The sequence below is a fragment of the Echinops telfairi genome, unplaced genomic scaffold, assembly GCF_000313985.2.
Source record: "Echinops telfairi isolate 266 unplaced genomic scaffold, ASM31398v2 ScPeMD7_70;HRSCAF=299, whole genome shotgun sequence".
NCBI lineage: Eukaryota > Metazoa > Chordata > Mammalia > Afrosoricida > Tenrecidae > Echinops > Echinops telfairi.
The window spans coordinates 32,191,104-32,217,796 of record NW_022103968.1 but is presented as its reverse complement, the minus strand read 5'-3'; the positions used below and the strand labels follow the sequence as shown (position 1 = coordinate 32,217,796).

The 26,693-nt window shown below is 42.0% G+C and overlaps 1 protein-coding gene across 1 annotated transcript in view; it reads right to left on the bottom strand.

Annotated features, from left to right (window-relative positions):
* Positions 1 to 221: 221 nt before the first annotated feature.
* TM9SF3 (transmembrane 9 superfamily member 3) overlaps positions 222 to 26,693 on the bottom strand; it is a 47,141-nt gene continuing 20,669 nt past the window's right edge. Inside the window, exons 6-14 of the mRNA XM_004701037.3 lie at positions 26,099 to 26,265; positions 21,144 to 21,238; positions 17,869 to 17,999; positions 11,623 to 11,762; positions 10,633 to 10,701; positions 6,571 to 6,717; positions 6,007 to 6,090; positions 5,807 to 5,883; positions 222 to 4,342 (exon numbers count right to left, since the gene is read on the bottom strand). Of these exons, the coding sequence (XP_004701094.1) occupies positions 4,275 to 4,342; positions 5,807 to 5,883; positions 6,007 to 6,090; positions 6,571 to 6,717; positions 10,633 to 10,701; positions 11,623 to 11,762; positions 17,869 to 17,999; positions 21,144 to 21,238; positions 26,099 to 26,265 (978 nt within the window). The 3' untranslated portion in view covers positions 222 to 4,274. The remainder of the gene's footprint in view (positions 4,343 to 5,806; positions 5,884 to 6,006; positions 6,091 to 6,570; positions 6,718 to 10,632; positions 10,702 to 11,622; positions 11,763 to 17,868; positions 18,000 to 21,143; positions 21,239 to 26,098; positions 26,266 to 26,693) is intronic.

The following is a 26,693-nucleotide window of genomic DNA, read 5'->3' as shown; positions in this document are numbered from 1 at the left end:
TGTTAGGTGAGCTCCTACAGGTGAGCTGAGTTGTGGCAACGGGATTCACTCGGCCAAGAAAGACCATTTCCCATCGGCTCTTGACAGTTTGCTGGTCCCGTCTTAGACAATTGTGGAACGTGGTTAGCCATCTTGTCACATACATGCCTGTGATAATGGGATGTCTCTTAGGCTTCGTACACCTGTCTCAAAAATGAAAGAAAGCGAGCACCCAAGGGAAGTACATTGAATTTTTTATTACTTTTCAAAAATCCAATTTCAGTTAGGTAACAGACTAGATTAGAACCTTGATGGTATGTGATACAGTATTCAATGAATTCCTATGACTGAAGGCAGGTGGAAGATGGCCTGCTCAAACCAGGGTGAGTGCACAACGGAAGTCACCACTGAGCAGTAACTGTTTCCTTCCAATGACTTCCAATTCCTTCCTGCCAACGACTGTCCGTGCTCGGTGGGGGCGGAGGCAAGTCTGACACGACTGAAAAGCCCATGTGAGACAGTGCTAGCGCTTTTCCCAGGATGCAATGTTGTCTTTCAAACAAAACTCCTGTTTCTTCCTTGCCTAAATGTCTTTCTTTCAAAGGACCTAAACTGATCATTAGGGTACACACGCAACAAGGGGCTTGTATCAAGCAGCAGGCTGCTGTAATTTTATTTTCAGCAACCTTACTTCACCAATGCTTCAACACAGGCAATTTTTGCACCAGTGAAAGAACTTCACTTTGATTTTGTCTACAGTTCCAATAAAACAGTCAAATCAAATGGCTTAGGACATGCTTGTATGGTTCTAGAGCTATTCCTCATACCAACTGAAAACCTGATAGAAAGTTTTGGTGGCTCACTTTCTGCTCTAGCCTACTTCTAACTAGTCTAATCTATATGTACACATGTCCAAACTGAGCAGTTTTAATAAATTTTCATATCTCTGGCCTTTTAACACCTTGGTTGCTAAAATATAGTTTAAAAACTATAGAATATAAAAAACATCAGAGAATGTTTTCATGTCACTATGCCTATTTAATTACACATTGCAGTAAATCAAAAGGATGAAGTGCTAAGCCACACTGCAACCGAAATTTAAACCCTGATGGATTACAAATAGGCTTTCATCTCCCTGGAATTAATATACCAAAGCCATTCGGTACTTATTTTCCTGAACAAATTACATGAATACACTTCTGTCTCTTTTTTTTACATTTGTTAAGCATTCAAAACGTTATTTTAATAACATTTATTTGCAATGACATTTGGCATACGGTGGTTAATGAACATTTAGAAAAGGAAAGCTTTATCAAAATGAATACAATGTGTGGACAAACCTTAAATAAAGTGGCTATGGGAAGAAATGTTATTTGCAGCAACCACCTTTAAAAAGAGGTCCATCTGCTCGCAATGGAAAACACCCCGGCACACCACTAGGTTCAGGTGTTAACACAATAGAATGAATTCTATGACTGCAGGGGCAGGGGCAGGGGCAGGGGCAGGGGCAGGCACATGATTTACGGGCAAAACCCAGTACAATCGAGGCACCCAACATGGTATACTAAAGATTGCTTTACCATCTGTCCAGGCTCAGTTCCATTTCAACCTCCTCTGGTACCAGGATAATGGATAATGTCGTTAACTACCAGTGCAGTTGCATTTCTGGGGAAACGTGCTTAGACACACGAGGGAGGTTCACCCTTTAGTTAGTTGTGGACAGTGTTCATAACATCAGTTGGTACACTGAGTAAATGATGTTAGCAAATAAAAGGCATACACAGAATGACTGGGGTGGAAAAATCCCACCTTTTAATAACTCTAAATCATATTCTAGTTCACTCAGCAGCTCAGTGCTATGAAGCCAAACCATTTGTGAATTGCTTTCTTCATAACACACACGTGCAGGCACACATGCACACATACACATTCACCCGACCCCTAGCCAAAATGTTATTTTTAAAGGACTTTCCAGGATGTCCTGGAAATTAATGGAATTCTATGAATGTATTTAAAAATCAACATTTTTTTTCACTACAGATTTCAAAGAATTTCAGTGCTCACGTTCGTAGAAAGAACTGGTGCGCCTGAAAGCAGCTACACCGCACATTCATTAATAACCCTACATCTTACCTGCAAGATTCCTACCGTGAGAAACAAATTTCATTTTATTAAGACAAAAGCTGGCTGTCCAATTTACAATCCATCAGACAATGTGTTTTATGTTAAAAGTACCTTACATGAAGTAAAAAGTTATATAAGCAATTAAATGTTGATTTTGGTTTCTTATAAGATCTTAAGGGCAGGTGAGACGGAAGGAAAAAAATGGAAGAACTGGAACGTTACATTTCATAGACCATCTGGCTTAAGAGGAGGATTTACCTCCAGCTTCTGGTCCAATTGCTGTTTCTTCTCTTCAACCACACTTGGGTAGTTAAGAAAGCAGCTTTCCAGTCTCACATGCCACACAGGAGATGGAGCCCATCAATTTATAGAAACATATTTTATAAATACTGTTTTAACTATTAAATGGCATGAGTTGCACATTAAGGTTTAAATACAGCTGTTTGGAGTCTTTCTAAAAATACCAATATACAGCATTGTTTCAGGTGGTCATTTGCATAGCAAACTATTAAACTAGAAGCTCAACGTTCCTAGGAAAGCTTCACATTATGAATAGTTCTAGAAAGATGTATTCAAAATTAAAATACTTCTCCTTAGAAAACTGAAACCTTTAGTTGTTGACCACTTTTAGCCCATCCACACAGTACACCAACCTGAACAGACTTTTGTGCCACAGTTTAATTCAAGAAGGGCTTGGCATTGACTTCCTAGATAGCATCTAGATGTAAGCACAAGTAAGCAAGCTTGGGGACTGTAAAGTGTGGGCCCCCTGTATTAGAAAAGCACAATTTATCTTTGTAAAAATGGCATTCGGTAGTATTGCCTTTCAAACAGGTATTTTCAAATTGCAAACACATCTCTTCTCACAAAACAATTTGGTCAGGAAATTTTATTTTAACAGTCTAGAGCAGTAATGCTTCAGACTTACTTAAGTGTCCCAGACAGGATTAACAAAATCAAATCTTTCTAAATTACAAATTTAACTCCTGGAGGAGTCTCGGGGGAGGAAAAAAAGGAAGAAGAAAGAAAAGAAAAAAACAACCTCCCATCCCAAAATAAGTATGACACACAAATTTTGAAGAAGCCCCAATGTTTCATGCAATGGTAGGCAAGGTGTCAAAAGCCACCGAAATTCACACATTTCTACACCAATCATCATCAGAAAAAAGTACTCTGTAGTCGATCTGTACAACCAAATGCATTTGGGAATCTACACCTACGTTACATTATTTAATGTTATTTACACATTATTACCCACCCCTCACGTTTTTAATATATTTTTTAAAAATGTAAAGCCTTCATTCAAAGCCAAAAAAGATGTAGACTACGTTGAGGGAGAAAAAAGATAATCGCTTTAGACATTCAGTAAAATGTTGTTCAATCTAAATCTGAAAATGTTTAATAAAAACAAGTATCTTCTCCATTAACACTTTGCTTTCTAACTGTACAGTAAACTGCATTGCAGAGAGTACACCTCTTGTCTTCAGACTGTATCTTCTTTGGATGGAATTAAGATGCAACTGGATAGTTTTAAGATAAATAAATGGGGAGTTGGTCCAACTAAGATGACAGCAGATATGTTACATGCAGGAATTAATATGTTTTAATTCTCTCTTTTAAAAAAGGATGCAGTTGAATGGACAGGGGAAAAAAAGTCAAAAAAGAACCCAGATTCAATATATAAAAATGTCCCACAAGAGGTTGATGATGGCAGTAAAAAGAAGAGACAAAGGTAATCTTTCTGGAACATTATTTTTCAATAACGTAGTGACACTGAGTGCCAGGAAGATTGCTAGCCATGTAATCTTAGCATCCAACTTTCCCTCTATTTTATTGGAACAAATGCTTTAAATAAACTATTTGTCCTCTTCACTGAAGAGAGCTGGTCTATTTCATCTTTTATGATCTAGTTTTTGGGAAGATTAGCCATGAACTGTAGTAATGCCTACTGCATAAAATCCAAGCATTTGCTGTGAACAGTGGAAGAAAGCAGTCAGTAAGACCCTAGGATCAATGGGAATAGACGTCACTCTAAGCCATCCGCGAAAAAGACCCACAACGCACCACTGTTACAGCCCACATCTCTTCTTGCGCTTTTTTTTTTTTTTTGCTGTGCATGTTCCACCTGCAAAAGAAACATCGATCCGAAGCTCCAGGTTTTCCTTGGGTCTCTAGTCAATTTTCACGTTAGTATAGATTTTTCGGACAAAGGCACTTGTTCCCATGTAACCAATCGCTCCTGCAAAGACAAAAATAAGGGATTTTGAAACAAATACATACAGCGTGGGATGGTTCCTTTTACAACACCAAGTGATCTCTGCTCGGGAAAGTTTCAAGATAGCAGATTTATGTTAATATTCTCACAGAAGCTATTCGAATGAACTGCGAGCTTGCTTGCTTTTTCTTTTTTGTGTGCTAAGTCACCTGTTAAATCATATAACAAGTGTGATCTGATGTACTTTTTTTCACATATCAGTAACATGGAAATAAAAATGAACCTTTAACAAAACCCAACCCACTGGACTTGAGTCAATTCAGACTCACAGCAACCCTGGAAGGCAGAGTAGAACTGGCCCCACTGGTTTCCCAAGACTACAAATCTGTCCAGGAGCAGGTAGCCTCATCTTCCTCTTGCAGAGTGACTGGTGGATTTGAACTGCTAACCTTGTGGTTAGCAAGATAACACCATCAATGTTCCTTTTGCCACACCTGTCTCATCCCAAACTCATTGCATTGAGCCAATTCTGACTCAAGGTGGGTTTCCCATGTTCTGGAAGGTATAATCATGAGGGAGTAGAAAGCCCCATTTTCCTCCCCAGAGTGGCTGGGGATTTCAAACTGCTCACCTTGCATTCAGCAGCTCAACTCCTAACTACTACACCACCCTTAGGGCCTCCTAGCTTTTCACAAGATTATTCCATCCCTGCTTCCCCTGCCCACCTTTAATAAAGCCCCCAGAAAATAACAGAAAAAGTAGCAGGGTTTGAATTATTCAGTGTTAGAAAATTTGTTTCCACAATGGGCAACCCTTTACTTTTATATCATTCTAATGAGCTAACTAGGAAATAAGCCCAATTTGAGTGAAAAACAGCTCCCCCCCCCCCCCAAAGTAAGCTATTATACACGGAATTAGTGTCATGCAAGTGCTCTGAGGTGAAAATCCGGATTCTGCAGAAACAGACACACAAGCCTGGCTGGGACGGAAGGAAACCCAAGGCCTGCTAGCCCTTGTCAAGGTGGCCGCAGCCACGGCCCCGCCACTCACTGAGCTTCTCACCAGCCACCAAGTCCTCCTCACAGCCCGGGGAGCTGGGGAATGCTGGCCCAAGGCAGAGAGCATACACCAGCGAGCGGTGCTGCCTCCCTGGATATTTGGAGAAATTTCCTCACATAAACTATTCAGCTAACACCTTAACCTGACTACATCACACTCTGTGCAGAGGACCCTACACTTGAAAAAAAACGTAATTCTCAGTATGAATGAGAGTATGAATTGTGGTACTGAAAATGGTGTAATCCAAAGTTTTTGGAACAGAAAGTAAAAGTCTGAGATGAGGGTTTGGGAACAGCCCAAAGGAAGGAATTTGGCTCTCAAGATTGTCTCGGTGTTCCAGGCCACAGCGCAGGCTGCAAGCGCTTCAATTCCAGCTAGAGTCTGAGACGCTCGAGATTTACTCGGGATTCTAGGAGCCCCAGAACTTACCGCACATGATCCCCAAAGCTGTGCTAAATACCGCCATGTATCCAAAGTAAAATGACGTCTGAAACAAGCCGTACATCCTGAAACAAAACCAACAGTCATAGCATGTCCAGTTTTGCTTCCACGTGGGCCTTACAATGTAGCATTTTAAAGGAGCAAATTCCGTTTAATAAACGTACGATTGGAAAAGTGCCGCAACTTACTTTGTTTTGAAAAAATAGTAGTAAAAGGAGTACATGTAAACATAGATTGCAGTCGATGCAGCAGAGAGAAAGCTTGTCCACTGCCTGGGAAGGGAAACAGAGGGCTCTTAGAATGAATGCTACCGAGACAAAGGTCCAACAAAAAGTATTTGATGAAAACAGCCTTTGGAAGGCCGCACATTTACAAACAGGTGCACTGACATATACAGGTAAGGAGTGCGCATAAGGCCTGGAAGGAGAAAGGGAATTCCCCCCAACTTCCTGAGACAGGGGACCTTTTCCGTAACCACTTCCCCTTGCAGAGCGGCTCTCCTCGCACCTCTACTGGCACTCACTCTTCACCGAGGCTCCAGCGTCAAAAACAGATTTCTAACCAGAATTCCTCTTTAGTCAAAATAGAAAGAAACACACAAAAAACCTGCCTGGTTTATTTGCCTCCCAAATGGGATCATTTCTATAATTGAGGGAGGAGAATAAATCATGCCCATCTGAAGTAGCAAGACTTCTACACAGACTGTTCACTCTGCTTAAAACACGGTCTCTGCGGTGCCGACGAGCACTTACCACCGGTAGTCCTCTGCGTTGAGCAGGAAGTAGGTGCACACGATGGTCACGCATACGGTCACAATGCACAGGATGACCAGCACCAGCATCATGAAGCCATACACATAGTAGATCTTATATGCCCAGAAAGATGTGAAGATAAAGTACCTAGATAAAGTGCGACAAACACAAAGCTTACGCTGCCACTCACTGTACTCTTGTGGCATCTTCCTGCCAGCACCCTCCCCCTTGGCCCTCGCCTCCCAGTCTTTCTTCCCACCAGTCTCCCTGACCACTGCCTCCTTTATGACAGGCTCGCAAACTCTCTCGAGAACATTGCCTGAGAGAATCTTTCAGAGACAGGTCCTTCAATAGGGCTCTCGTAGGAAAAAATGCAATCTGAATACACTGAATAAATTAGAAGTTTAGAAGAATGTGGAAATGTGGAAAAGAATGCATGCATCTAAACAGCTAAGGTTCCTGTTTTGAAAAGAAATTCGATTCCTTCACTCATTTTCTCTAGACTCAACACTATCCAAGCAAAGTTCACGAGGGCTTCCAAAAAGGAGAGAGAGCTTCAAAGGAAGTTCATGAAAAAATGGAATTAAAATGGACTTTTCCCATGAAGAAGCCCCCTCATATTTCACATTCAAAAAGTACCCTATTAAATATAAAATAATTTTGATACAAGTAATAAACACATAAGATTAGGAGAGGAAACTAATATAAAAAGAAAGCCCAAGAAAAACCATACTGTGAGAAAACAGTAAGGGAAAGGGCATTAAGAAGCCTTTACATTAAGCTTGCAGCTAAAATAGCCATCTAGCAGGGAAGCAACAAAGCCCATATGGAAAAAGCACACCAGCCTGTGTGATCATGAGGTGTCAACGGGAAGAGGTATCAGAAGTTCAAAAACAAGCAATCATATCAAGGTGAAGACCCAAAACCCACCTGAAAGATAACTGGGCAGTCCCCCTCAGAGGGGCCACACAGAAGGGATGAAAAATCAAGGGTGTGGTAGAGCACTGATGACCCACATAACTATCCTTTAGTTCTTTAATATTTCCTCCCCTGACTATTACGGTTTTTACCTCATTAATCATGTTAGACTTGTAGATTTCTATGTGTGTTCATTTGTATATTTGAGATCGTTTGGCACATGAAAGTCAAGATAGATACCCAATTACAGACAGCAGCAGGAGCAGCGGGGCCCTGAGGGTATAGGCAGGGAGGGCAGGGAGGGCAGGGAGGACGGGACACTGAAAGCACGGTGACTGTATAACCCCACTCGATGGGGCCGAACAAAAGAACTGTATGTGAATGGAGAGAGTGGATTGTGTAAGATATGGCCACCCAAAAACTATTCCAGGAAAAAAAAAAGGAATAGGGTTCCTGGGGGGCAGGGTGGGGAGAGGAGGGGATAGGGGAGCTGATATCAAGGAGTTCAGGAAGACAGAAAATGTTTTGAAACGGATCGTGGTAGCAATTGTATAATACTGCTTGATGTAATTGAACTATGGAATGTTATGATATCTGTTAAGAGCTCCCAATATTTTTTTTAAAAAGAACCTTTTTCATCAAGAAAATACTCGGCACGCTAAATCCTAGCTCATCATTAAATTAGAATGTGGCCTCTTACCCTTGTTTCTCTTCTTTTTCTTATTCTCGTCTCTTTGCTTTTTTATTGACTCGTTATTCATTCTCTCTACAGATACTGACAGTGTCTCTACCCCAAGAAGAGTGCTGTCTAGTGCGGCAACACCAGGAAAGGAACCAAGGGGGTACTCTGTGATATGCGCACACTGAAAGGGCATCTTACCAGCTTGCAGGGTAATGGGACGAATCAGTAAGTCATATTTAAAACAACAACATCAAAACCCCCTCATCAATGCCAAAGAGTTGATTCTGATTCACAGCAACTCCAAAGACAGAGTAGACCTGCCCCTGTGTATTTCCAAGGCTGTAAAACTTCATAGAAGCAGAAAGCCTCATCTTTCTCCCTCAGAGGCGCTAGTGGTGTCGAACGGCTGGCCCTGCAGCCCAACATGTAGCCCACTATACCACCAGGGTTCCTTGATGAGGCATACAGGAGGCAGAAACTGGAAGAGCATTCCAGACACAAGAACAAAGGCAAAAGTTCCCAGTGAAGGGAGTTTACTATAATTTGAGAAACAAGACAATTCAGGGTGCTGGAACTTGACATGAAGGAGCGGGAGCTGAGCAATTAGCTGGGAGAGGTGAACGGGGCCCGGAGGGGAGGCCTTTATTCACCGTGTTAGGAGGTTTGGGCGTGAGCCAGATGAAAGTGAGAGGTCTTTAAGCAAAGAAGTGACCTGATCCAACAGGTACCTTAGAAAGATCACTTTACCTACCAAGAGGAGAGGGACTTGAAGGTGGAGATGCCAAGAAACAGCAAGTCAATGATACAGCTGAGGGACGGGCTAATGGAACGGAATACCTGAGACAGCAGGAAGAAACGTGACTCACAAGGGACTGGGAACGGAAGAGAGAGAAATCAGTCAGGGCTCACGTCAGAGTGAGGAAACAAAGAAAGACCAGCCTCGATTTACAGAAGATGTTCCTGAACCAGTTTTATTAAACCAGGAGCTAAAGTGACACCTGACTAATGCCCAGTGTCCACATGAGCTGGCAGATGAGCATCACGAGTTATTGCCAAACCTACTTATGTCGGTTGTACTTCTTAGTGTAATGAAATAATTTAATCAACACCACATATATCAGACAATATACAAGCCAAGGAGCTGTAGTTTAAATGAAAATTACGTTGGATATTTTAGAAAGGTTTCACCAGGTGAGTTGCTTAAAAAAAATCTAAAATTAGTTATAGGTAGGACAATTACTAAAGACTAGGGATCAAGGAACACATTCAGAAGAATTTTGCACTTTGAACACTTGAGAAAGCTCTAAGCTCTTGTTCCGCTGACAAAGACTGGAAACAGAGGACGGATTATGAGTGAGAAAGGAAAGCTGATGGCAATTCCAATCAGCAGACAGCTGTTCCAGACACGCAGACTCTGACGTGACGGTAAAAGAAAGGACTGGTGAAGGATATACATTTAGTAGCTTTAGGTTGAAGTGTTAAGAAACATGCATTCGTTAGCGTATGGGCTAACGCTTTCAACTGAGCAGCTGCAGATCTAATCGTGTCTGTCCTGAGCGCTTTCCCTGTACGAGGAGGATCAGCCGTGGAGCGTTGTCACATGGCTGGCGTTTCGTGGGCAGGAGCCCTAACTGCCTTTTCTGGAGGACTGTCTAGTGTAAATGCTCGCAGAGGAACAGCAGGACAGCGTCTGAGGGAAAACGGGCAGTGACCGCATGATGACCAAGGAGGCGGAGCCGATGCGCTCTGATAAACTGGGCACGCGGTGCCTGTCTCTCACCCCTCAAGAAAGTCCACCCTTGCCAGCACTTCTGCTGGCCACGAGGGAAGGAGAGCGGGAGTAACTACGTGTCAGAAGATGTCCTCCTTGAGACTGCCTAGTTTACCCAGTTTCCCTGACGCTCAAAAATACATTTTTTAAACGCAACAAAGGCAATTACTTCTTTTTTTTTTCTCCATTAAAAAAAAATCTTTTTATTGGGGGCTCATACAACTCTTATCACAATCCATATATACATCAATTGTGTAAAGCACATTTGTACATTCGTTGCCCTCATCATTCTCAAAACATTTGCTCTCCACTTAAGCCCCTGGCATCAGCTCATTTTTCGCCCTCCCTCCCCGCTCCCTCCTCCCAAAGGCAAGTACTTTTTAATCACGCACATGGCGGAAGGCCGGTCTACCACTCTCCAGGATGCTTGCTTTCATTTCTAAGATCTCCTGTTAGGTCTAGAATGCTATACCACCACCCCACCACCCAAAAATGAGTATTAACTTCACCTGAATATTTGATAACAGAGCAACTGAATATTGAGACTATAGATCCTACAAGTTCTTTCTGGAAACTGTGGAATTACAACTAACTCCATTAGCTGTCTTTCCATCTTATAATTCTATACCTACCCTAAATTCTCTTATTAAAATCAAACCCCTCTAAAAGGAAGTATATTACCCAAACTTACATTTCAATAAAGATTGAACCAAATGGTAAAATTCCTCCTAGGCAAACAATAACTGCAGGCTCCATGAACCTGGAAAATATGAAAATGAGTGGTAAAAATTTCTAATATGATTTTCACAGGATATAAATCCTGATAGCAGAAACAAATGCTTGATACTTAAAATTGTCCTGATGGATAAAAACAAACCAGTAAAATGAAAATTCAGAATCATTTGGTATCCATATTTTTACACAAACAACATAATCATTATACTTCCAGCATAGACTCTGTATGTGCATGTACACGTTTTTATGTGGCTGTGTTTGTTATATGGAAAATAACAGACTCCTGAGAAACCCCGTGTCGGGGAGCCTTAGGAGCACAGTCTGTCCAACACTCAGCCTGATGACAAGCCGTTCATGCGAACTCAGGATGGAGATAAAAAAGCTAAGCCTGTTCATTATGACTGGACTCAATCCTAACTCGGCTCTCAATTTTCAGGGTGGATAAAACTATAAATGTATGTCAGTATGGTTTAGAATAATAAAATACTGGAAAAGAAAATGCAATCCTAAGAGCCGCGTTGGCCGACGTTTGGGGTAAGGATTCAGATAGTAGACATTTCAGGCTCGCCGGTGATGAGTCTGCCATAACGACTCAACTTGGACACTGCCGTGCAAGAGCAGACATGGACGATATGTAAGCAAATGCTCCCCTAACAGGCAGGGGGTCAGATTTGGCCTGTGCATCATACTCATGAACTCGCAGCTTTAGTTTCCACCATCCCTGCATTCTAGTCTACTTCAATTCAGAAAGTGAAGTAACGCTATCATTTATTACAATGACTAGCAGTGCAGGTTGAAGGAAAAAATGAAAACAAATTCTAAGAATAGCCTCGGATAGTCATGCCAATTCTAGAGCTAAACAGAGTTACATGCATATACACGTAATAGCCTTAAGAACTTAAATAGGGTGAGAAAGCAGCGGGGTAAAATTCAGCGCTCTCTTTACCATTTTTTCTCCGGGATAGGACGAGGCACCGCGTTGACACGACAGGGAAAGTTGGGCTGGCCTGACAGGTTTCGGCCAAGTATTGTGCCAACAAGATTCAGAGGGAGAATAACAAAAAAGCAGATGCAACAAACAGCCACCTGTAAATTAAAGAAAAATGGTGTGATCACTCAGGAAACAATCGTATTAGCAAAAACAAAATGTATACAGATATTGTTTATGCAATTAAATCGTAGAAGAATGTGTTTAAGTTCAGTATGGGCTAAAATTGTACCATACACCCAAATAGGAAGGAGTAGGAAATGCTTTAAATTACAGCTGTTGTTGCTGTGAAGTGCTGCCGAGTCACTTCCCACTCACTGGGAGCCCACCTCTGTCCACCAGAACAAAACACTGCACAAGCCTCCTCTCAGACCATTGCTGCAGCCACTGCCAATCCATCGCCTCGAGGGTCTTCTTTGCCCTGACCCTCTACTGTAGCAAGCACGAAGTCCTTCTCCGGGGCGTGGTTCTTCCAAAATGCACGAGAAGAAGGCTCTCCATCTTTGTTCCTCACAAGCAGAAAACTCTGGCTATGCTCATTGTACATTGGTTTGTTAGTTAGCTAACTACAAATGGAACTACTGTAAATACTCAAGTATAAGCCAACCCGAGTATCAGTCAAGGCACCTAAGTTTACCACAAAACCTGCATTAAAAATGTGCTGAAAAACTCAGCTTATACCCGAGTATATACGGCCTTTCCTATCTGTTTCCTGTCCCTATTCATCCCATTCTTCCAAGCAGTCTCTGCGATAGTCCTTTTTTCTCTTCTTTCACTTTCAGTTGCCATGCTTTAAACAGATCTACCCTTGTCTTCCATCACAGTAACTGACTTATTTGACTCCACGTTGTTAAGTTCCTACTACTCACCAGGGTTTGCATTCTATCTCCTATTTACAGACTCAGCGGGTAAGCAACTTCCCATGATCATACAGCTAATAGTAGCAAGACGGAAAATTCAACTCAGATCTGCTAGCCTCACGAGCCAGGCTTCTCTTATTCATCTAGTCTACACGGCATTGGGGCCTCATAATCGAAGCCTACCTCTAGCTATGCACACATGGGCCATTACTGAAATCAACAAGTACTTTTCTGCCCCTTCGTAGTTCGAAGTTTAGAGTCAGCCTGGAACATATTTAGATTGGGAATTTTTCCCCTTTATGAAAACCTGTGTAACTGAAGATACCCACTCAAGTTCTTCCTCAGCCAGCATCTGACGATGCCCACGTCACTCTACCACATAACAAAGCAGGGCTGAAGACCCAATTCGGATTGCTTTCAAATCACACATTTTGTGGTCCTAATAAATGGAAAGCGAAAGTGACAGAAGAGCAGAATAAAACTGTGAAGAATTGATGGAGAGAACTGAGAGGCTGGTGCAGAAAATCCACAGGATTGTGTGAGGAGAGAAGAATCGATGTGGGAGCCACGCGGAGTGAAAACGCTCCATCTTCATTACTTCCCTTTGTGTTCTTCCCACAGCCTTTGCAAAGGTGTCATCGGCCTCCTTTCAGATAAAACTTGCAGAAATGTGAGCGGTAACAGAGCTCTGTAAACCCATCATAAAGACTTGGCTTAGGACTTAATTTATTGCTGTCTCAATTCGTAAGTATTAATAATAAAAATGTATACTCGTCTATTATAGCAAGGATAATATTCAGGTAAAAAACAAATCAAGCAGATGGCTTTTAGACATTTTAAACCTGGTTGTGAATTATACCTCTGTCTCATACGTATTTTGAGGGTGAATTCTGTCTCTCAGTGTTTATCACTAACTGCTTTCATAATTACTGATCACTGCCATTGTCATGGAAGTACAATGCACTGCAAAAGAGAACTACACCTTTTCTCCTTCAAGCAGGTATGCATAGGAACTGAAGAGAAATGAAACGGCCCTATGTGGGATGACACCGTCTACGCTGGGGAATTTTAAACCGTCCCCCAGGCATGTGGGTCCATCCAGTAGAAGAGCTTCCACTATTCACAAGCACTTTTTAAAATATAGAAATCATTTTATTGGGGACTCTTACAGCTCTTATAACAAGTCATACATGGTATCAAGCACATTTGTACATATGTTGCCATCAAAATTTTCAAAACATTTTCTTTCTACTTAAGCCCTTGGTATCAGCTCCTCTTTTTTCATACCCCCCCCCCCATGCTTGTGACCCCTTGACAAATTATAAATTATTATCTTCACATCTTATACCATCCGCAGTCTACCTTCACCCACGTTTCTACATTTCTGTTGTTTGTCCCCCCGAGGTGTGGGGGTGCTTATACGTCGATCATTGTGATCAGTTCCTCCTTTCTCCCCACTTTCCCCTTACTCCCATTATTGCTCCTGAGGGGGTTATCTGTCCTGAATTCCGTGTGTCGAGGGCGCTTATCTGTACCAGTGTACATGCTCCCGTCTAGCTGGATTTATAAGGTAGAACTGGGGTCATGATAGTGGGGGGAGGACGCCTTAAAGAACTAGAGGAATGTTGTATGTTTCATTGATGCTATACTGTACCACGACTGGCTCGTCTCTTCCTTATGACCTTTCTGTGAGGGGATGGCCCATGGTCTACAGATGGGCTTTGGGTCTCCACTCGGAGCCTCCTCCTTTGCATCAATATGATTGTTTTGGGTCCTCTGATGCCTGATACCTGATTCCATCGATCACCTGGTGTGCTAGTTCATAAGCGTTTGATTTCAATATTCTTTTGAAAGCAGTTTAGAAATATTTTAAACTGTAAATAAAATAAAACCAAACACTCAAGGGAATTCTAAGCCAGACATTAATACTGATTTCCCTGTAAATCTCAGAACAGCGTTTCTCCTGCTGTCGCTGTGTATGTATTTGGAGCTCAAGTCCAGGCGTCACTGATTAGGAAGGGTCATAATGCAACACTTGTCTTTTGCTCCCGCCTCCCCACTTCTCCACCAGGAGTCAGTTCTACAAGGAAATGCACGCCACAGCCCATGGGTGTCACAGGCAACTGAGTAAAGCTGGGACACGCCGTGTGTGCTCATTCCAAGCTTGACAACAGTAAACAAACCTATAAGCGGCCTCATCAAGATAATAGCAAACGGTTCAGCATTTTTTAAAAAATTTCATCTGATCTTTTAAGTGTGTAATTTTTTAAATGTACGTAGTTTGTTAGAAACTGTGATTAAATTGTGAAACCAATCTCTGAACTCCTTTATGGTCGAGTTCTGGAAGCATTTAAAGACTACCCTTATAATGCAAGACAAGCTGTTCAAAATAGAAAGAAAAGTCACATGGAATTAACTCAACCGGGTCGTTGGGAATTTGCCATCTGAGATTCAATCCAATAAATTGGTGGTTGCTGAGGAAAATAATGACTGAATTGTTACTCATACCCCTTGATATTAGATTAGAATTTATCACAATTTTACTGGATCATTATAAATAGGGTTAAAATTTTGAATTTGCAAAATATACTTTTTTCACTAAGAGAATCATGCGTCTGTTTCCAATATTGGTGTTCTACGTTAAAGTTGCAGTGTACGGTGAAATAAACCAGCTAAGAGTTTAAAAACACAAAAACACTAATACACTACACTGGCAAAAAACACTGTAACTATTAGCAGTAAAAGCCCTTTCCCAGCCTCCTAGCTCCTGACCAGGGACCATAAGAGCGTGAGAGCAGGTGGTGGGAAGAAGAAAGACCTACACTGAGCCAAGGGCTTCCCCGTTGGCCCCAAGAAAGGCAAATGAGAAGCAACCGATAGGTACACTTCACACTCCAAGGACACTACTACACGAGTGACGTCTCTTTTCAATCTCGTTACGAGCCAAGAATGTGGCCACTGCTTGTTCCATCTCTGCCTTCCAGCCTGGCCTTGTAGGACATCTGTACAGGCGAGGCTGGACCATACTGGCATGGGACAGAGATTATTTTAAGGTAATAGTAATTGCTTATAGGTAGCTTCGCTTGCCAGTCATTATGTTTAAGCATTTCTCTCACATCTCTCAGAGTAGGTGATTCCCACCATCCCTTTTCTAGCGCAGGGCTGGCCCAGGGCCGGGCATGTTTCATTCTGCTGAGCACAGGGTTGCTGGGACTCAGAACCGATCAGTGCACCTCACAACAACAACAACAAATGTCTATGGAAAAATTATTCCTCCTCAACACAAGCATTCCAACAATTGAACCTACTAAGTAGGACCATTCCATTTCAAACACAAATGCTCTTAAGGAGTTTTATCCACGTATTTTCACCTTGCGAATACACAGTGCCCTATTTCATTTTTGGGGTCACTTCAGTACGACAGTGGATGAAACACTGAATATAAAGTTGAAAACTTTCTATAAAGCCTAACTGATACCAAAATCAGAAGAAGAAAAAAAGACCTTATAAGAACATTACAGACCAGCATCTCTCATGAATAAAGATGCAAAACAAACAAAATACAATCAATCCAATTCACCATACTGTCAAACTAAGAAAGTAAAATCATAGATCATCTCAGCAGATGCAAGGAGGAAAGGGGCCCCAGATGCCAGATCCAACACTGATTCATACTGAAAGCGTCCAGCCAATAAGAACAAAGAAGTCCCCCATCTGATAAAAGACAGCTCCAACAAGCTTACAGCTAACCTTCCGCCGGGTCACCTTTCACTGGCACGGGCACACATACGGATCTCTCATTACCCAGTCAATGGCTGGGTAACCTTTGCCTTCCACATTTCTTGGCAGAGAGGAATGAGTGTTCACAACACTGCATCAGTTTGTTCAACTGGAGTCTTGCTTTTCACGCTGCAGTGAAGCTAGAACGTCTGTCTTCCATATTACTGGTTCCTTTTGGTTGTTTTTTTAGTTAAAGGACATTTTGTAATTGACTAACAGATTAAAAACTGTAACACCCAGGCAGTGCAAAATGCACCATTGACCCCAATTACAAAGAATTAGTGTTAATACACAAGGGTTAAGCAATGCTATACTTATTTTGGCAAAGGGCTGTATTGTTCAGTCTACGTATAGAACTGACCATCTATAAACCAATCAGTATTAAAAAATGCCTATGAAACTGGTGAACTGCTGAAGCTCTTCAGCTGGATGGCCCTACATGTCTGGGGGACAGTTTGAACCCATCGTAGTAGACTCTGTGATTCCACATGGCTATTTCCTTTTCTTAAATTCATATTGAAAACCAGAGTTCTGCTAAATGAAGTAGAAAATGTGTCTCTGTTCCAATGCATTACACTAAAATGCTTAATGACAGCAAATCGGTAATTAAGAAAGCGGTGAGTGATACCACTGAAACGCAGACCTCACCCTGAAGTACAATTCAAACCAAAACAAGATTAAAATTCCGGAAGTGATGTAAGGTCTGGATGCAGCACTGCCATTAACTAACGGAATGGTGGGACCGGTTCTTTTGCTTCTCTGAGAAGCAGTAAGCACTCTGCACCTCGCAGCCATGGATACGTCCAAATGAGTGCATGTGAGCACAAGTGAACCTTAAGACGACAATCTACACAGGCTCTCAACCTCTGTGGCTAGCGTAGAATAAGTAATTTGGAGACAGTGAGTAAGGCACCAACACAACAGTTTAAACTGCACTGACAGTTAAGAGATCTGAATGTGGTAACATAAACCAACCCTGCCACGGAGCTGATACGGCTCCCAGCTACCCCACAGAGTTTTTCTGAGGCTGCAGATCTGTACAGGAGCAGACAGCTTCGTCAGCAGCTCCTGTGCAGCAGCTGGTGGGTTTAACCACCAACCTGGTAGTTGGCAGTTCAATGTTTCGGGGGCAGCGCCAGTAGGGCTCCTTATAGTACCGATGTTAATATAAACGCTTAGTGAAGTTCTAAATATAGCATTTTGTTACTGGAAACAGCTTTCCCACCAGTGTGCCCAGCTTTGCCCTGAATCACACACATTTCTTGACCTGTCGTTTTTCTTTCTCTGAAATATACTTACCAGCTTCTCTCCTAAGGAAAAAGCTACAGTGCACTTAGGTCAGACTTAAAGGCTGCCTGTACCGGCGCAGAGAATCAAAGGCCAAAGAGCAACCGTGAAGCTTCAGTTTAACCAAAATTACACGAAGGAGAACACGGTTTTTTCCTCATCAACTTCCCAGGGCTGAGTGGGGACAGGCTGGACGCTCCAATCCCAGAGGCAATGCCAGGACTTTTACTAGAGAGCTCACACTTTTTAGCTTTAGAGTGAAATCCAAGAAACTTACCATTGTTCCAAAAGGAATGGCTCTTGAGGCATGGTAGTAAATGGCTATAAAATTGATGAAGAAGGCAGTCCCACACACCATAGCTGGAATTAGGAATGCCCCAATAAACATCTGCTTTATCCATCTCCTTCCTGAAAGAAGGGAAACTATGAAAATCAAAAGGACAGACCTCCCCACTGAACTGCTGTGGAGTCGATTCCAACTCCGAGTGAACCTATGCAGGTTTTCCTGAGGCTGCGGACCTTTCTAGGCACAGATGGCCTCATTTTTCTTCATCAAAAGGGGAGAAATGCAAAACAGATATATACATTCTCACGAGCTCGAGATTTTCTGGAGTCATGGAGGGTAGATGAACCCCTAAAAGTATTGCCCAGGATAATTTGTAAGCCTTATATGAGAAATATCCCTTGAAGTCTTTTAAAAACCACACACCAGTTTAACTACAGAAAAGGTTTATCATGAACATAATGCTCTTTTTAAAGAATTATCTGGTCAAATTGATAACAGAAAATTGAAAGATTAGAGCGGAGCTTTGGGGCAATGGGTTTATGCTAATGAGGGAAGAAAAACCCTGAAAAGGAGAGGAAATGTTATCAACACAGCTGTTGTTTGACATATGCTTTTCTGTACATATTCTCAACAACAAAGTCAGTGCAATCTAAATGAGAAGTGTTTCAAAACAGCAGAGTAAAACCTGCGAATGCTAGTGAGTCAATCCACCTTTCTGGACTCCAAATTGGCCTAGCTCACGGGCTTTCAAACCCCAGCCTGGAGCTCTGGGGCCCTTGGAGGCGTCTCTGAAGCACGGGTACGAGCCCAGCCCCACACCTGTTTCAGCCAGGGCAATCCCACTCTCAACTGCTTACACATCAGTTCCATGACAGCTTGCACGAAAAAACTGAAAAAGGAAGTATTATATTGCTTTTTTTTAAAAGCTTAAAATCTCTGAGTTAGATGGTCACAGAATTCATTCTTAATATTGCCAAAACTCTGTAAGGTGAGGATCTATTACTTAATAATCAAGAGAAAAATATTTTAACTTTATAATAAAGAGTTTAAATATTATACATATCAACCTGCAGCGTAACCAAACCAAACTCTGCCACTGAGCTGAGCTCAACTCGTACCCACCCCGATCAGGCTTCCAGGGCTGGGCTATAAACCTTTAAAGGAGAAGACAGCCTCCGCTTCTCTCAAGGAGCATCTGAACCACCAACCTTGAAGTGTGTAAGGGTTTGACACCGAATCAAACAGAAGCAATAATAAGAGATCCCAACAGAAAATCTCAGGAAAAACAAGAGTCCCTTAACTTACATTTTCTTCCACAGAAAGTTCTTTATCTCACAGAATTCTACCCCAATCCCCCAGAATGAACTCTCCTCTATTTCATTTCCTTTACGGGTCGAGTTTTAAGAACCTCTTCTTGCCAACAATCTGCTAGCATTGAACAGCTCTGAAGGGTTGGCAACATTCTCATTAGTGCAGGTGCATATCCCCCGTCACGGAGAGATCCTGGGTCTGACTGCCCAAGGGCAGGCAGATGCCCTTTTGCGCTCTGGTGGCATACTGGGCGGCACGTCCGGCTGCGAAGCTCAAGGTCAGCCATGTGCAGCCACCAGTGACTCTGAGGAAGAGAGAGGCGTTCTGCTCCCTAAAGAGCTGCGCCTCAGAAAGACACGGAGCACGTTCTAGCCTGTCCCAAGAACCACGGTGAATCAACCTGAGGGCACCAAGTGTGGGGTTTTTTTGCTTTGTCTTAAAGGATAGACAATTAACTAAATTATTATTTCTATCTATTCTTAATCGATTCTAAGTATTCTCTTTTCTGGAACTTTCCATTATCTTCTCAGACTCAATTTATAAAACTCAACACCCAATACTCTTTATAACTCCTTTTACCTCTAACAGTCAAAAAGCGCCCTATGCACATTCCATAGGGCACAGCCAGTAGCCCCGGCACCTGCAGGCTCCAGATCCCCATCTCTCCCCATACCCAGGAGGCGCTGATCCAAGCTACCCTTGGGTTCAAAATAGGGGTGGGGCATTATCTAGTGCACCGAGGCCAATGAGTTTTAGTATAATTCAATCCTCAACTTTGAAAAATTCTTAATTCTATACTTTGGGCACAATATTAACCTGGCTATTTAGGAATTCCAGATAAAACAGGGGCACATTACCAGATGTCACCAGGGCTCTCACTCACTGCCACGGAGTCCATTCTGACCTGCAAAGACCCTCTGGACCAGCGGTCAGTTCTCAACCTGGGTGTCCCTTCCCCTCTGGGGGTCGAACGACCCTTTCACAAGGGTCACCCGATTCATAACAGTAACAAACTGACAGCTATGAAGTAGCAACGAAAATAATTTTATGGTTGGCGGATTACAACATGAGGAACTGTATCAGAGGGTCGCGGCATTAGGAAGGTTGAGAAACACTGCTCTAGACAGGGTAGAACTGCCCCTCGGGGTTCCCGAGTCTGTGACAATGGGAGCAGAAGGTCTCATCTTTCTCTTGGGGAGCGGCTGCTGGCTCAAGTGGCTGGCCTTGTGGTTAGCAACCCCCATGCAAGCCGCTACGCCACCAGCACTCCTTCACTGGCCCAAGACTCCTGGGCACCGCCACTGGGAGTGCTCGTCATCCATGTCTCCCATCACTTCTAGGTCACAGTAGAAAAGGAACAAGGGGGTATCTAAGATGCAGCACTCAGAGAAAGAGATTGTAACACAGAGTGACAGAAATTAGGAGCCCAGAGTTGGGCTGCTAATCACAATGTCAGCAGTTTGAAGCCACCCAGTGCTCAGGGGGAGAAAAACAAGGTAGCTTACTCCCATGAAAATTCAGAGCCAGAAACCAGAAGCAGCAGCTCTCCTCTGTGCGATACGGTCGGCGGTTAGGGGTTGGAATCCACTCGACGGCAGTGAGCTTGCTCTGCGGTTTGGTTCATTAAACATGCCTTTAAATTCAGGATCATTGCCCACGTGGAGCTTATCTCCAGATGTAGGTAGCCCAGGCAAAATAAATCAGTAACTTAAAATGTACTTTCTTACATGTTCCTTAGGGCTAACTTCACAATAGATAGTGGAGATAATCATAAAAAATTCAAGGGTTCCGTAAGAACAAGATAGAACACGGAATACATAGATTTGGTTGTAATACAAAAATGGGCTAACAAGGAATTTTATCATCGTTGTACTGTCCCCTATAGATTGCAACCATTTTAGTGTAAAATGTTAGCATCTATAATTACACACACAAACTGATAACTCATAAATTACCTCCTTGTCTAGCATAAAGACTTCCTCCAAAATAGCCATTCACTGGAGATGTAGCAGCATAAACAAATATGGCTGTACTGAGCATGGATCCCCTCCTGAAAGGCAAAACACCACACAGCAGTAATTAAAACCAGCAGACCAAAGAACAAATCATGTATTCAACTGCATTAGCAATAACTTAATTCCAAAGATAAATTTAACAGAAAGACAAAATTATTATCTCCCAGACCACAAAGGATCTAAAAAGATTGCCTACTGATTATCTTCCAGTCAAAACCCCACTTGAATGAAACCATGCAGAGTCTAATTTTTTTTTTAATCTGAAGTTAAATTTCCTAATCTAGTCTATGCCAGTATTTTAATTTTTAAAAATTTATTTCATATTTTTTGGGCAAAAGTCTTAGAAGCTGACACTAAGCCTGGTTTGCCACCCTCCCCACAAGCCAATCACATCATATGGTACAGGACAGTCAACTGTTAAGAAAAATAACGGGATTATTCCACTTCAAAACTTGATTCCCCTGCTCTAGACTCTTGTCTGTTGACAGGAATAAAATGGAATTACTGTCATTTACATTCATTACCATTATTTCAAATGTTAGGACACTGAGATTTCCCCTACTAAGTTTCCCTTATACTGTTAAAAAGAATGACAAGGCAACATTGACACAGATCGGCAATTCCGAATGCCTCCTTCTAGTAATTCAGATCAACCCTCCTTCCGCCTGTTGAATAAAACAGACACAATCCCCTCAAAGAAACAAACCAAAAAACCCTACTACAAAAAGAAAGACTGATTTACTGATACAGAACATGCACAGCCCACTACGCATGAAGGCTTTGTGCAACTCACCGCAAGTAGGAAGGTAAAATACAGTCTGTAGATGGGCTATGTAAGGGTAAGTCCAAAAGCATAGCTAAAAATTATACCAACCTTTATTAAGCAAATCATACACTGTTGTTTCTCAGCATACTTTCCACCTCGTCTATCTAGTCGCACAACCTTCTGAAAGTGGTGTTCCACCCCTCAAACCCTTCCCTAAAGAATTCTCCTCTCTTCAATTTACACCACGTCAAAACAGACATCCTCAAGGGACTCAGATCATGTTTCTTTTAAATGTTCTTTGCGTTTGGAGAACAAAAGAAGTCTGAAGAGGCAAGACCAGGGCTACAGGGTGGATGGGGGTTAGGTTTCCCAGTGAAATGCCCGTAAGACAGCTCTTGCAGTCCTCAAAGAAAGAGCAGGTATAGTGTTCTGATGGGGAATAAAAAGTCCTGAGTACTACTCTTCTCACTGATGGGCTGCCGCTTTCGGGTTTTGTAAAACTTCTTGGTGAGCCTCCATGGTCATCCACGATCGCCCCTTCAAAGTCCTCCCCTAAATTAGTCACACAACCTTCTGAGCTGACCAATCTGCCTTCAATTATTTATTTATGATATAAAACAGTTTGCTTTAGTTGGGTTTTGCATCTTATTTAATAAAACATGAAAATTCTGGTTCTGTTTGGGTCTTCTGAGAAACCTGTGTGCTGGCGTCCATTCCCTGAATAGATACAGTGTTGCTACAGCCATGTGCAGCCCCTTTTGGTAGCTAAAGCTGCTGGGTTTTACCTTTTAGCTGATACGTGCACTTACTTCCTTCGAATGAGATGACTGAGAACGAAAACGGGCTCACTTAGATCCTGTCCATTCAAGTCATAACTACCAGCAAACGCCCAAGTCTCCAAGACGTATTCAGAGTGCTGCCGATGTGTATTTCTTAACCCTCTGGGGTTTGGGTAGATCGTTAAAACAATCTCTATTGAGTCAGTCTTGTGATTGAACAGGCTTTTCCAGGGCCAGGAAAAGCCACTGTTTCGATTTTTTTTTTTTTTTGAGGCACCCTAAACGGGCCTAAACCAAGTGTATTACTGAGAAAACTGGTCTGGAATTGCCCCGGGATTGCAGACACAGGTTTAAACACACCTGGTTTGGAATAAACCCATGCATGTGTGAACTGGAAACCCAGCAGCAGTACTTTTTGACTTATCCTCATACAACCCGTCAGTTTGAACTTAAGAACACCCTGTTAGAGAAACTGTATTTAAAATTCAGCACTACTATGTGCACAAGTAGGCCAGACTATGTTAAAAAATGAACAATCTTCTGGCTAATGATTATTAAAGTCCACTCTTGTGGGATGTAGCCCTCCTCTGTCCAAACACCTACACTCGCTTTCTTCAAGTGGATTTATAATTGTAAAAAAAAAAAGAAGCAATATTTCACTCCCATTACTATACAAGGAAGCACAAATGTGGTAGTTATATTAGAATTTGTCATTCCCACATTTTAAAAAGACTGCAGGTATCCAAGTTAATCATATTTACAAAACCAACATTGTTTTTTTTTTAAGAACCCAATTAAACACCGCAAACAGGAATTTATTCTTCTAGACTATCACTAACTAACAAATTGGACCCATATCTGTTTCTAAGTGTGTGGGTGAAGGCTGGCAGAGTCTGAAGCATGCTGAAAACAGAGAGGCTACTTTCAGTAAGGCCATGAGGCCAGTCACACGCTATTCAGAAGTTCCTCAATACTCGCAAATAGGGTTTGAAGGGGCTGCTCTTGAGACTAAGAATCTGAATTGAGAATCTGAATTGACTCCGTTTGCCATCCCAGAGACACTGCCATTCAACGGAAGAGTGAAACTATCAAAACTTTAAATGTCAGGCATGCCCTTCACTTCTTGGTTCATAGATATCCTATGAGAATTGGTTCCCCCAAATAGACCACTTGCATCTACCCTGAAAAATCTGCTGAGGCCGGGGGCTGTCCACCAGACTGGGGAGAGGAGCACCTGAGAGCTACTTCCCCTCCACTTGCCCTCTCCCCCTTCCACGGGAAGTTTCAGAGCTATTAGAATAAGACTCCAGCTTAATGCCAACCCTCTCCACCTGATAGCTGCAATGTGTTGTTGGGTTTTTTCTTCACTGATTGCTATGGTGATCATGGGAGGCAAAGAAAAAAGAAACCGCAGCTAGATTATCTGCTCTTTATCCTTTGGAATCATTCTTTCTCTGGAGTGAGTCAACCCAATTTTATGTGCAAATGCTTTCATTTCCTTACCACTCTGCATAAAGATATCTTTAGTATTTTTATTTTCGTTCCCATAGCACAACAAAGCCAGCGAGGCGTTCGGGAGTGAGTGGCTAGGTTCACGTCTCAGTTCTACCCCTTACTAAGCTGTGTGGTCTCAATCCAGCCACTTAACATCTGATCGTGACTCTCCTCATCTACACAGGTTGATACGAGGATTCAACCAGCAGAACGCGCAAGTAAGAAACCCTTACTTGGGACCTTAATAAAGCTAGCCATGTTTGTACTATAATGATAATATAGACTAAATTAGTCCCTAATCAAATAGGTAACTGACTTCAAGAAAGCACAGCACAGAACAACAATCTATAGTACTGACAGACTAAAATGAAACAATGCATGACTCTTCCTGTGAATTCCACCTATTAGAGAACCGAGTTTTTTAACCGAGTTTATAAACTGAACACTTGTTAAGTAGAGGCGCTTCTGCATTTAAAAAAGAGCTGCCTACACTGTGACACTAGCATGTTGGGATGGAACAAGGCAAAACGTGGATTCGAGGAGCGGTTACACTCTCCTAAGCCTCTGACAGTACTGTCAGTGATTTTGGTCGGGGTGAATTTAAGCCACTATTTAATGTAAAACACTATTTCTTGGCAGACTTGAAAGGTTTTTCTTATATTGCGGATCTAGTTAATCCTAAATATACCTTACAAGAAATTATTCACCAGAACTGTGATGGTTATCAATTTGGACTGGCATTTTAATACTTGGGCGGTATACACAGTGATAATGATTATATGTGAAAAACAAATGAACAGAATACACACGACAGAGAACTAGCTTTGTCCTCCGATATATACTCCGTGTGGTCCACCAAGCGCTGGTCGAGTATCTTTCCTGTGCAAAACTTAGCGAATTCTAAATACATAAAACATAGTCTGTGCTCTCAAGGAATCAATTGTCTAGTGGTGGAAGGCAATTTTGTGGACAGCTGGTTATTTAATATAAAATTAAAGAGGCATTTTTTCCAACAAGAGTTTACTGTTTATCTACCAAATGCCGTGCATATTTAGGGAAGAATGCACTATGAACTAAAATGACTGGAAGAAAAGCGTGTCTTTTGAATTGAGGATTCATGAGGTGGCATCTACAGTGCCGGTGTCACCTGGGTTCAATGTCTCTGCTCTCCCAGAGGTCACAGCTCTGTGCCTAGAAGGACCACTCAGCTGGGTGGGGCCTTAAAAAATGCATTACGTTTTCTTATCATCACAGACACTTCACATGAAGGATTTCTGGAAAATGAGTTTGCCTGCAAAGGAAAAACAAAATGCACCCCGAAACCACGTAGAGAAGTTCATTAGCTCAGGATGTTTCCCCGTAATCATCCAGTTAATTTTCGAACTTCCTGTGACTTTCTGCCACTTTCACTTTTAAAAAACGATGTCTTGGATTTTTTGTTTTCCTTCGACTCTGGACAGTCTCCTACTTTGGGAGGTTAATGTGAAGTACTGGTTCAGGAACTGTTCAACCCTTGTACTTCGTATGGACACCTAATTCAACTTGAAGCTTTCCAAAACAAACAAAGCAGTGCCCATTCACTGTTGAATAGCTCCGGAATGCGGGTAACCTCTGCCATTCCTCAAATGGAATGCAACCTTCCTAATCAACCCAAACCACCAGTAACCTGTAGCATATAACAGATCAACATAATTATAGCCAAGAATTATTGTCCATTATTTATGAGACGTAATGATATCCATGCTATTTAAATTCTAAGGTAATTGAAATCAACACAAACTTAATTATGATTGAAGAGCAAAGGTCTTCAAAAATAAGCAAAGGAAAAAAGTAATAAATTTAAAACAAGCACTTACTCTGTGTACAAATCTTCTATCATTGCAACAATAATAACAATGAGAGACACCGCAAAAATCTGGCACCCAGAACCAATGAGAGAGGAAAAGATCAGCGGGTGACTTGATGGTCTAAATACATCGCCATGCACCTGCTTCCATCCATACTCATCTCCCAGGTCTCTATCCTACAGAGGCAGGCAACAAAGAAGACAATCAGTCAGAACCAAATTCAGAATAAAATGTAGACAGCCGAAAAATTACAACAACAATTATAAGTTCCCTCCCCTTGATTTTTTCCTGTATTTCAATTAACAAGAAACATTTCAAATTTAAAATATGCATCGTGATATTTACTAAGGATCGGGAAGGTGGCTCCTGGTTTACAGTGCCTAAGAATTTCAGAGACCGGAAAGAAAACAGGGCCGAGAGCAAGAAGAAATAGAGCGGGAGAATTTTCTCTTAAAAAAAAAATTTTTGAGGGGTGGGGGCTTCCTAACCCCACTTTCAGGCATCACTGCTTCTCACCACTTACATCATGATTGTAACTCCTCTGACCAGAAAAGTAGTGATACCAGTACTAGATGCCTTTCATAATGCAGAAATACCCTATCTC